General features: G+C 44.8%; 1 protein-coding gene across 1 annotated transcript in view; it reads left to right on the top strand.

The window, feature by feature from the left end:
* The window catches only part of LOC147596754 (potassium/sodium hyperpolarization-activated cyclic nucleotide-gated channel 1-like), an 85,314-nt gene that overhangs the window by 24,752 nt on the left and 42,626 nt on the right, over positions 1-17,936 (top strand). Inside the window, 1 exon segment of the mRNA XM_086769635.1 lies at positions 13,361-13,601. Coding sequence (XP_086625761.1) covers positions 13,361-13,601 — 241 coding nt within the window.

The following is a 17,936-nucleotide window of genomic DNA, read 5'->3' as shown; positions in this document are numbered from 1 at the left end:
TCTCTTCTTTGTTTATGAGAAGAGGCTTGTTTCAACGCTTTATCTATTAAAGTCTGCACATATTTCAACACACACACGGAATACAGATCAAAATACATATATAAAAAGAATGAATAAGCATCCTACAGCTATTTGTAATAAGCTTTTATCAATCCACCAAAAAGATTTCTGAATATATCAAAACCATCACTTTGTTGCAGTTTTTGTACTCCTTTTTGCAAGTTTTGAATACTTTTGTGAATAGATTCCAAATAATCAGACAGATTCATGCAGCAAAGCCCATCAAAATCCTGACAACCATGATTTTGTGCTAATAATAAAAAATCTACTACTGATCTATTCTGTTACCAACCCGACTACGCCAAAGACACCGCCGAGCAAGAGGATGTTTATCAGCGGGGTCAGAGCAGAGAAAGGAGGCAGGCGCAGCACCTTCAGGGCATCCCCTGTTGTTAATAAAGTGTGCTCTGGATCCTCTCCCCCTCCCCGCCCCGAGTCACCCCCGTTTTATTCTCAGCAGATTCAGTGAAAGAGTAGCCACTAGACGTTGCCGCACGCGTGGCCAACGCATACAACAAGGCCTGACCAGACGTTGCTGCATGTGTGGCCAGCACATGCAACAGGGTCTGTCAAATATGTGCTCTGCAGGCTAACAGCGGTTCTGTTTTGTAAAGTAGTATAGCGTATAGAATCTACATCAATTAACAGCGTTAATAGTACTGATATAATTCCATGTGTTTACTTAGCAAGCCAAAAGCCCAATTTATTTAGCGTAGCTAATGCCTAGGCACTTGCCACATCAAGTGCAAAGACTGAAGCAGCAATAATTTCACCTGGTTTCCAAAACTCTATATTATCTTGGCAATCAGATTTAAAGCTATGTGTACTTCGTTTAGGTCTTTTATGCTGTCTGGATTTTGATGTGTGCTCGCGTGATTACACCATGCTGTGTCGTTGCAATGTATAGGTCTTAAAGCATTTACAATCATTACCCCTCTAGTAACATTAGCTCCTGAATAGTTAAAGAAAATAGGCAGAAGTCCATCTTTAGTGATCCCAAAAGTTCCATCTTTTGTTATTTAGCACTCAGCACTGGTGGCTGCTGTTGTTTTACACAGAATTGTCATCCTACCGCTATCTGATCTGGCAGATTGACCAAGCATGTTCTGAAAGGCTTATTTGAAGATGATATAGACAAACAAATGATGTCCTGTCCTGTGGCATTATCCATAATTACCCACACATTTGTTCTTTCCGTAACTGATGTCCATGGAGCTGCCACACAGCTTGTTAACAATCCGACGAACGCAAGGGAGCTTGGAGCGCTGGTCGTACCCATCATGCAGGGATCCACTTGTTCACTGCTCCTGTAGAGACACAAGCATATCCTTTCACCCACATCATAAGAGGGAATGGTCCTTCCCAATTACCTGTTTCCAGATTCTTATTTTCGCTTCTTTTTTTTTTTTTTTTTTTTTGGCTCAGCTTCCTGCACCTGCTCATTAATGAGACTTGGAAAGCCAGACAGTGTCCTTGGTCTCATTAACAACAACCCTTATCATCAGAGCATTTTTATCAACATTCTTCACATACAAAACCCAAAGCTTCTGAGAGGAAAATTAACTTCATCCCTGCTAAAACCAAGACAGTATTCATCCCTTATTTCACACCATTTACTTCATGCTTATACACACACACACACACAAACACGCCACCTCTATAACAAGGAAGCTCCAAAGACTGAAGGCTCCTTTTCTGGATCTATGGGACCTGGATCAAAGGGATTTTTCCGGCTCGCTGTTAGTCTTTGTTTCCATGGACGAAGGAGCCGACGGGGTAACGGGTGCTGTTGGATCTCCTTTCTGCGTGTGATTCTTCAAGGCTTCAAACATTACACGCCACACCGGTAATAACTTTTGAGCAGCAGGGTCACCCCGCGTTACACAGTCCCACAGTCTAATACCTATGGTGTTCCAGGAGCCCACTGTATAGATATGACAGAGGTTTGCGTTTGATACGTGAGTGGACACCCAAGTCAACAAGCTCTTCAGGTCAGTGTTATTAATAGCACAGTTCTGTTCCTCTAACACTTTTGTTAGACACGTTAAAACTGATTTATGTTCCTTTGAAGCAGTGCTTCTCGTCGTTCTGGTCTGGAGGACCGCGGCTCTATCACCCGCTGCTTTATCCTTGATCTCGGGGACCGCGGCTCTTTTCCCCGCCAGGAAAGCACTAGGACCCCGCTCCGCGTCCCGCGACTCCTGGGGCGCCACCTCGAAACTGGCTCCCGCCTCACTATCACCCCTCCACGAATTTACAAGCGGTGGAGCCGATGGGGCAGAAAGAGAGACAGAGGGCATTTCTGTGTCCTCGTATTTGTGGGGTTGTTCTTTCGGGTCAGGCTCCTCCGGCAAGGAAGGCGTGATACACGGGGGAGTACACCCAAATTACATTGCACCTTTACCACCATCAGCGTCTCCCGGCCAAACGAGGCAGACCACCGGAGCGCCACCGCCTGTCCCCTCCGCGCTGTCTCGACCCCATTCGTCCCCCTCCCCTTCTGAGGGCCACCCTTCTTTGATTGCAATTAAAGCCGCAACCCACACTTTGCGCGCCTCTTGAGCCTTAGCCAGCAGTCTTTTCACCGAACCTAACGTCTCCAGCCGCGTCGCCACACCCTTCGTTCCGACCCCCCCTTCTTCCAACGACTCTTTCCCCGCCGCCTGTAACTGCGCCACGTCCATCACCTCTCCCGGCTTGTTAATCAAGCCCCTTTTCTGCATCCATAGGATGAACTCCGTCAACGGTGCCCTATGCACCGGACAATTCAGATCTTTACCCAACGCCTTCAATACCTTCACTGTATCAGAGATGGATGCCATCTTAACAGCAGGCAGGCACGACCGCCGCGCGGCCCCAGCTCAAAACCGTCCGGACCTGTCACACGTCGGGGTCACCACTTGCAGGCTTCTCTTGCCAGCTAACCTACCCTGCACGCACCGGAGCCCCGCTCCGGGGAAAGCAGGGCATCACACGGATACCGTCAAGCCAAGCCTTCAATTTAATGCTGCGCAACACAGGGTTAAATACCCGTACACCCGCTACGCAGGCGAACGCACCCGCCCCCTGTGCCCATGGACCTATCCGCGCCTAGCGCGCGAATCACCGCAGACTGCCCCTCCTGCATACATGCAGCCCTGCTAACCCACAATTGTAGATTCCTTTGTTCCCTTGTGGTGGGACCCCGACGGTCCTGAATGGTGTCCTTTATACCATGATAACTCTTGTAAACCTATATTTGTTCAAGAGTGTAAGTTGTAGTGGAAAGTTGTGGGTAGAGTTTGGCTGGAATTTTGAGTGTCCTAGGTGCAAAATTTAGAGATTGTAGTAGGAAAGAGAGGGCTGTGTTTGTGTATGGTGGAAAAGAGGAAGTTCTAGCTCCAGAGTGATCTTAGACTGAGGAGAAAGAGGAAGTAGTTGCCCAGTCAGACTCTGGGGGAGTGGCAGCACCCGTCAGACTCTGGGGAAGGGGTGGTACAGCAACTGAGTTGCTGGACACGGAGCAAAGAGAGGATCAGATAATAAATCAATAAATATGGGGGGAGGTCAGAGCGGAGGAATATTAAAGAAGAGTCCTCTGGGTTGCGTACTCGCTCACTGGAAAGATAGTGTTAGGACTGGAGTTATGGAAAGTACGATGACCCTTATCAAATATTGCAATCAATGGTGGCCGTTGTATAAGCTAGAAGGCAAGGCTAAGTGGCTGCTCAATGGGTCAAGAGATTATAACACCCTTTTACAACTAATGTTGTTTTTAAGAAGAGAAGGAAAATGGGATGAGGTTTCGTATGCAGATATGTTTTTCACCCTCCGAAAACATCCGGAGTGGCAAAGGGACTGTGGAATGGTGCCCCCACAGGACCCTATGGTACTCGCACTTGAGCGAGCAAATAACAAGGAGCTCAGAGGTAAACTGAGGTGGTGTTGTTCGGCATGTAGTATTGGACAAAGATGTACTAAGGCAAGTAAGATTCATCAGGCGTCAGAACAAGATTTAATTGATTTGTTTAAGACTCCCCCTCGACCACAGGAACAGGATGCGGACTCGGACAGAGCTTCGACCCCCCCGGACAGCCCCGTATCTTCCCGTACCAGGAAGAAATCTGCTCCAACAGCTTTGCAAGCACCTCTCCGGGAGGCGGTGGGGCCGGATGGTGGGACGATGTTAATTAAAGTACCCTTTTCTACTGCTGACCTAGGGGAATGGAAAAAGGTTGCAAAAGATTATAGGAGTGACCCGGTAAGTGTAACTAAGCAATTTATTGTAAAACAACATAATCCTGATTGGAAGGATATACATCTATTACTGGAATATATGACTGAGACAGAGAAACAACTAATTTTAAAAACAGCAGGGAATCTGGCCGAAGACCATTATAAGATTACAGGAGGGGATGTTAAAGAATATTTCCCTCTCCAAGATCCAAAGTGGGATGTTAATAGATCTGTACATATGGAAAGATTGCAGGAGTATCAGGAGTGGATTTCAAAGGGAATGGAGAGGGCAATCCCCAAAACTATAAATTGGTCAGCTTTGTATGCAGTCAAGCAAAATCCTTCCGAGTCCCCATCTGAATTCCTGGATCAACTGAGGGACGTGATGCGCTGCAGCACACCGCTGAATCCTGGGTCAGAGGTAGGAGTACAGCAATTAGTCTCCCTATTTTTGGGTCAATCTACAGGGGATATAAGGTGCAAACTTCAGAAATTACGCCCTACAGAAAGCAGGAATTTAGAAGTACTGTTAGATGAAGCATGGAGAGTATTCAGTAACAGAGAGGAAGGATACAGGCAAGGGCAAAAGAAGCTGATAGCTGTGTTCTGGTTTTGATAGTGAGGGGGGGCCTAAGGTGGTAGCTTCTGTAGGAAACTGCTAGAAGTTGCTCCCCTTTGTTTAATGGACTCGACCGGGCCTAGGGCGGACCCGCTGCTGGCCAAGGCCGAGCCAATTGGTAGCAGAATGTCCCGTGATAACGCCTCTGTGATAATGTATTTAAGTAGGGGAAAACAGGAAAAAAAAAGGAGAGATGTTGTCGTAGTTCAGCCCTGACCGGGACCAGACTACGCAGTCTCTCTCTCACTCCCCCCACCTTCCGAGAAAACAGGGAGAGAAAATATAAGGAAAAACGGCTCGAGGTTTGAGATAAGGACAGGGAGAAATCCTTAAAGTTACCGTCAAGGGCAAAACAGACTCGACTTGGGAAAAACTATTCATTTATTACTACAAATAGCAGGATAATGAGACAGAGAACAAGATAACATCCACCCCTCCATCCACCCCTCCCTCTTCCCAGGCTTAACATTATCTCTACTACCTTCCCCTCCTGAGCAGCACAGGGGGGAAGAGGGAATGGGGGTTGCAGTCAGTTCATCATACGTTGTTTCATGCCGCTGCTTCATGGTTGGGGGAAGAACTCCTCACATTCCTCCCCTGCTCCATCGTGGGGTCCCTCCAACAGGCCACAGTCCTTCGTGGAACTGCTCCGGCGTGGGTCATCTCTTCCACAGGTGCAGTCCCTTCAGAACAGCTGTCCCAGCGGGCCCTCCACGGGCCACAGCTGTCTTCAGTCACCCACCTCCCCCGGTATGGGGTCCTTCATGGGCTCCAAGTGGATTTCTGCTCCTCCGTGGACCTCCATGGGCTGCAGGGGGACAACCTGCTCCACCATGGTCGTCACCACAGGCTGCAGGGGAATCTTGGCCAGGAGTCGCACCTCTGCCCCCGCTCAGCTTCTTCACATCTTCTCTTCTCTCTTTTTTTCTGTTTTCCCATTCTTAAATACGTTATCACAGAGGCGTTATCACGAGACATTCTGCTACCAATCGGCTCGGCCTTGGCCAGCAGCGGGTCCGCCCTAGGCCCGGCCGAGTCCACTGAACAAAGGGGAGCGACTTCTAGCAGTTTCCTACAGAAGCTACCACCTTAGCCCCCCCCCTACTAAACAAAACCACGACAGATGTGAAGCAGCTGAGCGGGGGGCAGAGAGGGGGAGGCGCGAGCCTCATGGGCCTTGCAGGCCTCACCCTCTGGCCTCCCGCCGGGCAGCCGACTGGGCCCAACTGGGCCCGGCCCGGCTGCAAGAAGTGGAGAGGAGATGAGAAGTGAACAAGATGTAAAAGGATCCTGCGAGGCGTCTGCCAGCCTGTTGTAAGGAACGGCTGCAGACGCCAAGGTCAGTGAAGAAGGAGGGGGAGGAGTAATGCGGCTCCTGGCCAAGTTTCCTCTGCAACTCGTGGTGACGACCATGGTGGAGCGGGTTGTCCCCCTGCAGCCCATGGAGGTCCACGGAGGGGCAGAGATCCACCTGCAGCCTGTGGAGGACCCCACGCTGGAGCAGGTGGAGGCCTGAAGGAGGCTGTGGCCTGTGGAGTGCCCGCTGGGACAGCTGTTCTAGAGGGACTGCACCCCGTGGAAGAGACGACCCACGCCGGAGCAGTTTCACAAAGGACTGTGGCCCGTGGGAGGGACCCCATGATGGAGCAGAGGAGGAATGCGAGGAGTTCTTCCCCTGACGATGATACAGTGGCGTAAAACAACGCGTGATGAACTGACCACAACCCCCATTCCCTTTTCCCCCCCCGTGCCGCTTGGGAGGGGAGGTAGTAGAGATAATGTTAAGCCCGGGAAGAGGGAGGGGTTGGGGGAGGTTATCTTGTTCCCTGTCTCATTCTCCTGCTAATTTTAGAAATAAATGAATAGTTTTCCCCAAGTCGAGTCTGTTTTGCCCGTGACGGTAACTTTAAGGATTTCTCCCTGTCCTTATCTCAAACCTTGAGCCGTTTTCCTTATATCATCTCCCCCTATTCTCTCGGAGGGTGGGGGGAGCGAGAGAGAGACTGCGTAGTCTGGTCCCGATCGGGGCTGAACTACGACAAGCTGTAATCCGGGAAGAAGGGGAAAGAGGGATTAAATGGGACCTGCCCCGGGTGGATAAAAATCAGTGTGCTTTCTGTAAGAAGTTCGGTCACTGGAAGAAGGAATGCCCAAAGAAAAAGAAAGAAGGCCAAAGGGCACAAACAGGAAGAAGAATAGCCCACGTGGAACAAGATTGATGGGAACCTGGGGAATCTACCCTAGCGGATCCACTGGTTATAATTAAGCTAGGGGAAAAACAAGAAGTAGTAGAATTATTAGTAGATACAGGGGCAGCATACTCGGTTTTGAATCAAGCTTTGATGCCCCTGGGGAATGATTATGTCATGGTAAAAGGGGCGACTAGCCAAAGTGAAAAGGCATATTTTTGTAAGCCTCTAGAATACAAACTGGGAAAACAATGGGGCATTCATAAATTTTTATATATGCCCAACTCCCCGAAAGCACTTTTGGGAAGAGATTTGTTGGAACAATTGGGAGCAAAGATTATATTTGAAAAAGGAGAAATTACTCTGGAGGTAAAAGATCAGCAATATGTTCAGATATTGAGTCTAAACTTAACTAGTTTCCCCTCAGAAGGAAAAATTAATGAGGAAATCCTAAACCAAGTGTACCCGGGGGTATGGGCTACTGACGTACCTGGAAGAGCGAAAAGTGCTCCACCTGTCGAAGTTAAGATTAAGGAAGGCCAACGACTGGTAAGAATTAAACAATATCCCCTAAAGAAGGAAGATAGAGAAGGAATCCGGCTGGTGATAGAAAAATTTCTGCAGTTAGGATTACTAAAGGAGTGTGAGTCTGAATTCAATACCCCTATATTACCTGTTCGGAAACCCCATGGGTCATATCGGGTGGCCCAAGACTTACGGGCAGTGAATAAGATAACTGAAGACCTCTACCCAGTAGTGGCAAACCCATATACCCTGATGACTGTGTTGACACCTGAACTAAGTTGGTTTACTGTTTTAGATTTGAAGGATGCTTTCTTTTGCCTCCCTCTCCATGAAGCCAGTCAAAAATTGTTTGCGTTCGAATGGGATAACCCTAAAAGTGGTCGGAAGACCCAGCTCACTTGGACGGTGTTGCCGCAAGGATTTAAGAATAGTCCTACCGTTTTTGGCAATCAGCTTGCGAAAGACCTAGAATCCTGGGAAACCCTGTCTGAGGAAGGAAAACTGTTGCAGTATGTGGATGATATCCTGATCGCTACCAAAACAGAGGAAGATTGTATGGCATGGATGGTGAGTCTGCTGAATTTCTTGGGACTCCAGGGATACTGGGTGTCCAAGAAGAAGGCCCAGGTAATGCAACGTAAAGTGAATTATTTGGGCTATGAAATTAGTGCGGGACAGAGGACTTTGGGACAGGCATGCAAAGAGGCGATAGGCCGAACTCAGAAACCTCAGACAGTAAAGGAGTTGCGGACTTTTCTGGGAATGACAGGGTGGTGTCGATTGTGGATTTATAATTATGGACTGCTTGTTAAGCCACTGTATGCATTAACAGCCACTGAGCAGAAGCACCTTGAGTGGAACAAGGAGACTGAACGAGCCTTTGAGCTACTGAAAAAGGCGTTGATGTCGGCCCCGGCCTTAGGACTCCCAGATGTGAGTAAGCCATTTCTTCTTTTCTCCCATGAGAAGCAAGGCATTGCCCTGGGAATATTAGCACAAGATCTGGGTCCATATAGACGGGCAGTTGCCTACCTCCCTAAGCAGTTAGACACCACTGCAAAGGGTTGGCCTGGATGCCTATGGGCAGTTGCAGCCGTGATATTGAACTGTCTTAGTGTCTCACGCAGTATCAGCAGTACTGGAAGCAAAGGGTGGGCACTGGCTCTCTCCACAAAGATTCCTGAGATATCAAGCTGTATTAGTAGAACAGGATGATGTGGAAATCATAGTCACTAACATTGTCAACCCAGCTTCTTTTCTCAGCGGGAACACAGGAGAACCAGTGCATCATGACTGTTTGGAAACCATCGAAGCAACATACGCAAGCCGCCCAGACCTGAAGGATAGCCCCATGGAAAACAGGGAAAACTGGTTCACAGACAGGAGCAGTTATGTCTTAAATGGCAATTGACATGCGGGGTATGCCATCACCACCAGTCAAGAGGTAATAGAATCAGGGCCTTTGCCCATGAACACCTCCGCACAGAAGGCAGAAATAATTGCCCTAACCCGAGCCCTGGGATTGGCCCAGGGCAAAGTTGTGAACATTTACACGAACTCAAAATATGCCTTCGGAGTTGTGCACGCACATGGAGCAATTTGGAAAGAAAGAGGACTATTGAACTCCCAGGGGAAAAATATCAAACATGCAGAAGAAATTCTGAAGCTACTAGAAGCTGTCCAGCTCCCTGAGAAAGTGGCAATTATGCATATTAAGGCACACCAGAAAGTGAGCTCAGATTTGGAAAAAGGGAATGAACTGGTGGTCAGAGAGGCAAAACAAGTGGCCAAAACAATGGTGAAAATAGAAGGGGCTCTAATTCCTGATAGGCAAATCTCCCTAGAAGGTAAGCCAGAATATACCAAGGAAGACCAGAAACTTATCACAAACTTAGAAGGGTCATATAATGAAGATGGCTGGGCTTATACCCCACAGGGAAGAATGATTATTCCCTCCTGTTTACTGTGGCACTTGATACGGGAGGAACATAGAAAAAGGCATTGGGGAACAGAGGCTCTGTATAAACATTTAGTAAGAGAAATTGTGGCCAGAAATTTATATACCACGGTGAGACAGGTGACTCAACAGTGTGACCTTTGCCTCCAGACTAATCCTAAAAATACTCCCAAACCAGAAATGGGCCAGATTGGAAAAGGCAATGGGCCTGGACAACAATGGCAGGTTGATTTTACAGAACTCCCAAGAAAAGGGGGGTATCAATATTTGCTGGTATTAACTGATACCTTTTCCGGTTGGCCATAAGCATTCCCAACCAGAACAGCTAAGGCTCGGGAGGTAACTAAAGTATTGGTACAAGAGATAATACCACGTTTTGGGGTTCCAGCAACCATATCCTCTGACAGAGGACCACATTTTGTCTCAAAAATAGTACAACAAATTAGCCACCATTTAGGTATAGATTGGCAACTTCACACCCCGTATCACCCTCAGTCAAGTGGTCAAGTGGAGAAAATGAACCACTTAATCAAATAGCAAATTGTGAAATTGGGACAAGAAGCAAACCTGACATGGCCTCAGTTTCTCCGTTTAGCCCTTTTGTGTATATGAATAAGACCAAGGGCAAAGGAAGGACTGAACCCCTTTGAAGTTCTGTATGGACAACCCTATGGAATACAAAAAGGGATATCTATGCAAATTGGGGATGAAATTATGACTTCCTACATGGTGGCATTGAGCAAACAACTCAATAGAATTGGAAAGCATGTAATTAGTACCCAGGGAAGAGGTCTAGATGAACCTGTTCATGATATACAACCTGGAGATTATGTATATGTGAAGTCTCTTGCAGAAAAAACCCTGTAACCACAGTGGGAAGGACCATACCAGGTACTCCTCACCTCTTTTACAGCAATCAAGATCAGAGAGCAGAATGCCTGGATACACCACACTAGGGTAAAAAGAGCACCTAAGTCTACATGGAGGGTCACGCAAGTACAGCCTCAAAAACTTATATTATTGCGACGCTAATCGTTATCCTGATAAATAAAGTCGGAGTAACATATTTCTGCAGCTCCACGAAAAGATTGCTAAGGTCATGAATTGGTCTGACTGCTGACTATGCTCGCATTTGCCGAGAAACGTGAGGAGTGGACACCCTGTAATGGCTATAGTTGTCTCAAAAGATTTTGAGGAACCCAACTTAGGCATACCTCTCAAGGAACTTAAAAACATAAAACCGGGAGATCTTAATTGGCAGATAGACCTAAGTTTAAGTTTATGGAATGGAACCCAAGATGTATGGTGTGTTCAAAGGTGTGACAATTCAGCTACCAGACAATGTCCGTGGGGAACTAGCATTATTCCCGGGTGTAATAATAAGACATTTGTGGGACAGTACCCCAATTGTACCACGTGTTCTCTGTGGGTATTAGACCACGAAGACTCTAAGCGGAGAAGAGGCCCTGGCAGCTCCCGGACGGTCCAGAGCTCGTGGTCAATCGCTGACTGGTGGGCAACATGGACTAGAGGAACCACAGTAATAGGAATCCCCGCCCCGCAAGGTTGGTACTGGATGTGAGGATATACAGTCTTACCATTGAATTGGGCTGGCCGATGTACTATGGGAGTCATAATACCAAACATCATTGTTAGACAGAACCTGACCTACCTGAACACACCAAAATTCTTACGCTCATACATGAGGTTCTTTCGGCAGAGGCGTAGTAGCAACCCCCTAATAGACAGGCCCACTGGCTTTCGTAGTTTTGTGCAGTGGTTTATTCCATGGTTAGGAGTGAGTGAATTAGAAAAGGCCTTAGTAAATATTTCGGCTACTATGGAAAGTTTCAGTGCTGCGACAGGGGATGCAATCCAAGCCCTCCAAGAGGAGACTTCTTCCCTGAGAAAAACGGTCCTCCAGAATAGACTGGGTTTGGATATGTTGTTTGCCCAGCAAGGGGGATTATGTACTGCTATAGGCGAGCATTGTTGTACGTATGTAAATCAAGAACAACAGATAGAGAAAGACTTATCTAAAATCTGGGAACAAGCTAAAGATTTTCATGAAGTAACCAGGGATAACACTTCCTGGGGATTTTCAGACTTGTGGGAGAAGTTAACCTCTTGGCTACCAAATTTGACATGGCTGAAACAAATACTTATCGTAATAATCATAATTATAGTTCTGTTCCTAATCCTTTGTATAATGGTTCGGTGTAGCTTCTGGTGTTTCCAAAACACAGGAAATTCCTATAGTAACTGGGAGAAAAACCAACTACGATAGAGGCTTGAGTCTAACCAATACTTTGAGAAAATGCTAAATAAAGAAATGTCATGTTAGAATTAGGTATAGTAAAGGGATTTACTAACTCTCTAGAAAAGGGGGGACTGAAAGAAGGGGTTAAAGAAATTCTAATAGATATGGCATTGATTAGTTACAGCTGTGCATACTAAGACAAATGGTGCTATCTGTTGTGTAAATTATCTGAGGTGGCAAGTCTTGCATTCCTCACAAGGACAGTTTTGGCGGGACTACCCACCCCTCCACCCCCCCCCCCCCCCCGTGCTGCCCGGGCGCTGAATAAACATACCTACTTTACAATCTTACAGATTGTGGAGTCCGTTTTCCACACGTCACTATAATACGCATTTATATTACCACTGCACTTGTTGCAATCAGAAAGATGTTACTAGTGTAATATTTGAAAACATAGGGCTAAAATTTCTGCTTGCATAACTTTTATCACTTAATACAGTTATTGCAGCAGCTAATCTTGTTGTCAGCTAGTGTAATTCTTATTTAATTTTTATCTTTCTGTCATATTTTTTCCCTTAAAATCCAAGTGTAATAATAAATAACATGAAAATCACTTGATGAAGACAACCCTTGACCTCAGTAATATAAATCAGTATTGCACTCTTGCTTCAGTCACTTCAGTAGAAACAGATGAATACGTAATGAAAAGATTAATAATTAGGCATAGAAAGAAACACAGAAAAGTCCAATAAGAGCATAATTAACTTATTTGTGAAGAAAGCAGAGTCTTTTCTCAATGCCTATTGTCACTGAAATCAGGAATCAAACTCCTTTACACCAATGTAGTATTAAGAAGCAGGCATTCTTTATTGTGGCGCCGGATGCACGGGGGATCCTTCCACCTAGCATGCATGCTAGTCTGGAAATCTGGACAGAATATATTTAGTGATTTCATGCATAATCATTAATAATTCCTGGAATACTAATACATAATCATTAGTTTTCCTAGAAATCATTATAATATTCCCCACCCACTTGTGCATGCTCAGTCTTTTGAGTCGAGGGTCTTCTGGTGGTCCTGGGGGTCGTCGGAGTGCCCCTTCCTTGAATTCGCTGGTCGAACCCCTCCTTAAAATCTCCATGTATGGTCTTGAGAACAGGTCGCGTTGCTCCTTGATTTTCTGGCTCCAAAGTGATGGCTCAGGGCCTATCTTCACAGCTGGTGTTTGAGGCCTACCTTTGTTCTACCACTTTTCTTAATTACCCCAGACATGCTAGGCTAACTTCTAACAAATGAGATGTTGTAACAGTTCTAAGACTCCCTGTTCCCTCTAAGGACAAATAGATATCATATAAAATCTAACCCATGTAACTACAGTTTTTATAGCTAGCAAGAATCACCTCATATTAATATTTAATTTTTTAAAATCATATTATTCTAAAAATATATTGATTAAGCATTTTATGTCATGTAACACTATCATAATGTATATATTTGCTGATCATTATTATAATTATATTTCCTTCCCATTTAGGAGATTGTTAACTTCAATTGTCGGAAGCTGGTTGCTACAATGCCTCTCTTTGCTAAAGCAGACCCAAATTTTGTGACTGCCATGCTAAGCAAACTGCGATTTGAGGTGTTCCAACCTGGCGATTATATTATCCGAGAAGGGGCTGTGGGTAAAAAGATGTATTTCATTCAGCACGGTGTTGCTGGTGTCATCACCAAATCCAACAAGGAGCTGAAGCTGACAGATGGCTCTTACTTTGGGGGTGAGTAGAAAAAAATTAATTATAACATTGGACTGAATGCACTAGAATAAAACATGCTCAGATATCAGACATATAAAGACATCATAATAAGTCTACTGTCTTGCCTAGATAATTCCAATTGCAGTGAAGAGTGCATAAAATAATTATGAATAAGACATTCAGATTCTGCAATAATTTGCATAGTGGTTTTATAGCTATTTAAAGGTAAAATAAGCAGAATTCATCTTTAAAAAGGGATACAAATTTTGAGTCATAAATGTAAAGTACTTCTAAAAGGTAAAAAACACTGTAATAATTACAAAACTAGACAGTGGATAAAAGACTATATGGCATAATTTGGTATTCTTCATGAATATTTCAGGCTGTTATTAGTGCTTTTTTACTGAATTTTAGCACACAGCAATGTTTATCCTTACAGTATATACTATGAGAAAGTGGACTCTCTATTTGACTAGATAGCTCTCTAACAGATATATATTAATAAAAAACAGACCTGAATTTTTATCCAAATTTAATTAATCTGGTAATCCTAATGAAAAAATATTTTTCTTTAGATGAAGGCATCTGAATTTTAATATTTGGATTAAAACAATCTTTTTTACATATAATAGACTGATATGAAAATGTTATTCCTTGTGACTGTAAATTGTCTTTGTGCAATAGAATAGGTGTCTGCTTCTGTGAGCAGTAGGAAGGCTGGCTTCCAGAAGCTGACTGAACATTTGTGTGTACCACTGCTGCCTATGACGGTTGCAGTTAGTTGGTTATTGTGTTAGTTTTCTGTTGAACCCCATGAATTATTCCAGAACAGAGTCAAAAGCTTTTCAGAAAATGTTCAATTGGAAGCCTAATCAGTGGCATTTAGCTGGTATACAGAAGTGGGAAGCTTAGAAAACTGAATTTGGCTCAGTGTTTTAATTGGGCTATAGAGGTACTTAACTAATCCCATTTCAGAATAATACTGATAATACTCCTACTGATCTGGCCAGCAGGCCTTGTCACTCTGCAGTAACCTCTGCAAGGTGATTTGTACCAGTATTTGTAGAAGCACTGCAGTAAAGTCTTGTGCTTATCCCACGGGCTTAAACTGTAGATGCTGAAGACAGGAGTTTACGGAGAAATAAAAGGTAAATGCTGAGGGTGAAGAAACAGAGCAACATTGGTCCTGGTCTTCTCTATGTTTAGCAGTGCCCTAGTTTATGACAGTGAGTTTGCAAGAACCTCTATACTGAATCTGGCCATAATACTCCTCTGAACCAGCAGAGGATCAGAGGAGATTGCACATGAAAGTATCTTACATAACTGTCAGCCTGTTGTTACAGTGCAAACAACTACTTAGCTCATCCTGTTCATCCACTACCCTTCTTAGCAGGAATGCAGACAAAAAAATAAGCTATTTGCAATATCTAGATACAAGAACTTATTACACTGCATACCAAAGCAGTTTTGTTCATCCAAACTGCAGCTGAGATGAGACAAGGGGTGCAAAAATGGGGGCAAATGCATCCAAACCCTAACAGCTGCTAGGGCAAATGGGAGATAATAGCTGCTGCTTGATATAACAAGGGGAGGAGAGGACACAGGGACAAAGAACCTGAGAAAGGAAGTGCCCTGAGAACCAAAGTGTTGTGATTCAGATCTGTGTTAACGGAATACCATATAGTATTGTGAATTCCCAGGAGTGGTTTTCAGACCCTGGAGAAGAAATACCTATTTGACTGCAGTTGAAAAGAGAGGAAACAAGCTGCACATCGGATAACTGCGAATTGAAAAAGTCCGGTTTGTCAAAGCAGAAAAAAAATATTCTAATATTCTCTTCTCTCTGGAGATGTTCTTTCCCTGAAATGTATATCAGAATCTGAGTAAAGCTTCCTGATCAAAGCAGACACAAGAAATGTTGCACAGTGGAATAATAACAAGCTGGAAGAATAAGCCTGCATTCAAATCCTAAGACAAATAACCCCTTTTTTTTTGCCTAATGGAGACATGTAAAATATCACTCTGAGATACCATTGAAGAAGCTGCAGCTTATAACTTCAACTTCAACTGTATAGCTCCCAATTGTGACGCAATAAATCAGTATCAACACTTGAGCTCTCACAAGCAAGGGAAGGACACACAGGTGGGACGGGTGCGCCATACCTAAATGGATCTTTTTTCAATTTTTAAATGAGTTGAAAGTTCACAGTCCAAGCTCAGAGAAACTAAGTGTTGGATGTCAGGCATGTCCCAGAGTTTGGGTTTCCCAGGGGCCGTGGCTCTGTGGAGAGTCAGGAGTTGTCCCTGGAGATGCAGGCTTGCCTTGAGAACTCAAGGAGGATTTCACTGACATCTCACCTTGGATTTGGAAAACGTTTGTCAAACTTACAATATTTAAAATGTTTGAGTATTGACAATACTGTATTAATAAAAAACTTCTGACACCCTGGAGTTGTTGGAGAACTGGAGGTTAGTGTGAAAGCCATGATTTAACAAGAGCCAAAGCAGTGTCACCAGTATTTGGGAGAGGCTTGAATGGAGACTACTGGGAGAGTAAGAGCCTAGAAAACCAGAAGTTGCAGTAATAAAGAGAGGAAATAGCTGGAGGTTTGAAGACTGAGACGCTGCTGAAGATTTAAATTCTTTTGCCTGATCTTTGTTCTTAATTTTAAAAAATGGTCTTCTCTATGGATCTGGGTGTTATAAGTTACACATGAAACTAGAGAAAACTTAAAATTGCTTAGAAATTCTAAAAAAAAATGTGCCTGGATAATCATCAATGGAATTGATTAATCAGGCTACATTTCACTTCTGCTTTACAATTATTTTTGAAGAAGGTGTAGAGTGGTGAGTCTAGAGAGCCCTCCATAGTTCTGGGCTTGATTGCTATCTGCCTCTTTCCTCATATGTGCTCACTGGTTTCTCCTTTCTGGAGGAAAACAGTAAGTACAAGACAGTAGCCACAGAGATACTGTGATTTGTTTGTTGGTATTCCTGTGAGAAGAGCATCCTATCCTGAGGACACCTGGTGGTGGTTAGAGGACCTATGGGTATAAAAGAATGGAAACACTAGCAATAGTGGGCTCTCTGTCTAGCATACAGGGGGGTTTGAGGCTTTGCTCTACATGACTAAACTATGCTCTAAACAACTATGCACTGACATCTGGTGCCTGAACAGGTGGAACTGAATCATTCTGTTGCTAGACAGCTACAGGTTTGAAGCCTGCACAGCTAATTCATTATCTCACCTAAGGGAGGTAAGCAAGTGGGAACAATGGGAAGCATAGCCTCAAAGGCTCAGAGGTTATTACTGGCATGGTGTGCAATGTCTGAGAATAATGTGTAGAAAGGGGTTGTGACAGTGATACAGGGAATTAATGGTCTGCTAAATATTGCTTGATTTAGGAGACTGTCTGCTAGAGAATGTCTAACAATCCTGTTTGCCTTGAAATTCACTTAAGCTTATCAGGGATTGGTATGTGTCAAGGATTAATATGGCTAGCAAAGGATGGAATGTTAGTTCCACCACAAATCCGGTCAGAAGTCGGGAAACTGCTGAAATCACCAAGTGAAAGGAGAGCATGGGTGAATGACTAAAGTTCATCTAGAGGAAGATAAGACCCCTGAAGAAGTAAACGACCACCAGAGACAGATCTGAAATGCTAATGCAAGTGGTTTTTTAATAACCCTGCCTCACTTATGCATATGTATGTCTGTATTGTGCAATCCTATGAATATGTATACCTGCACCGGATACATTTTTGGTAAAATGTGCTGTCAGAGGAGCAATCCCCCACGCACCCAGCGCCGAATAAACGTGCCTGCTTTATAATTCTCTCCAAGTTGTAGAGTTTGATCCGCACGTCAATTTGGCGACCCAGATGGGACCCTCTCTGCTCGACCGCGGGACCAGCTGAGAGGGAGACGTCTTTGGCACGCCCCGAGCCTTGCCCGATCACTGCGGGAGTAGACAAGGACCATCATCAGCGGACCAGGTATGTCGGAGAAGGGGTACCTGTAAGTCATGAGGAGACGTCCTACGCGAGGGAAAGGAGCTGTTGCTCACCCCTGGGTAGTCCGGACCGGGGGTGGGGGACACACACGACGACTTTGCGGGAATCCCTGAGGGCAGTACGTGGGTCCCTGTAGTGATGTGAGTGCTTCTTACTGGAATAGTGGGAGCAGTATGTGGGATAGCTATCATTTGTCTGTTGTAACCCATGGGAATTGGAATTTATATCATTGCAGCTGTAATTGATTTATGATAGTCGTTATAGGCTGTCTACTTAAAAAGTTTTGTGTGTCCAGTACCGCGGGTTATGGGATGAGTGTTTTATTGTATTGTTAATGTTTCAT

Source organism: Chlamydotis macqueenii, chromosome W, assembly GCF_036417535.1.
Source record: "Chlamydotis macqueenii isolate bChlMac1 chromosome W, bChlMac1.mat, whole genome shotgun sequence".
Lineage (NCBI taxonomy): Eukaryota > Metazoa > Chordata > Aves > Otidiformes > Otididae > Chlamydotis > Chlamydotis macqueenii.
Note: the sequence above shows the minus strand (reverse complement) of the source record. Positions and strands in the feature narration are given on the sequence as shown.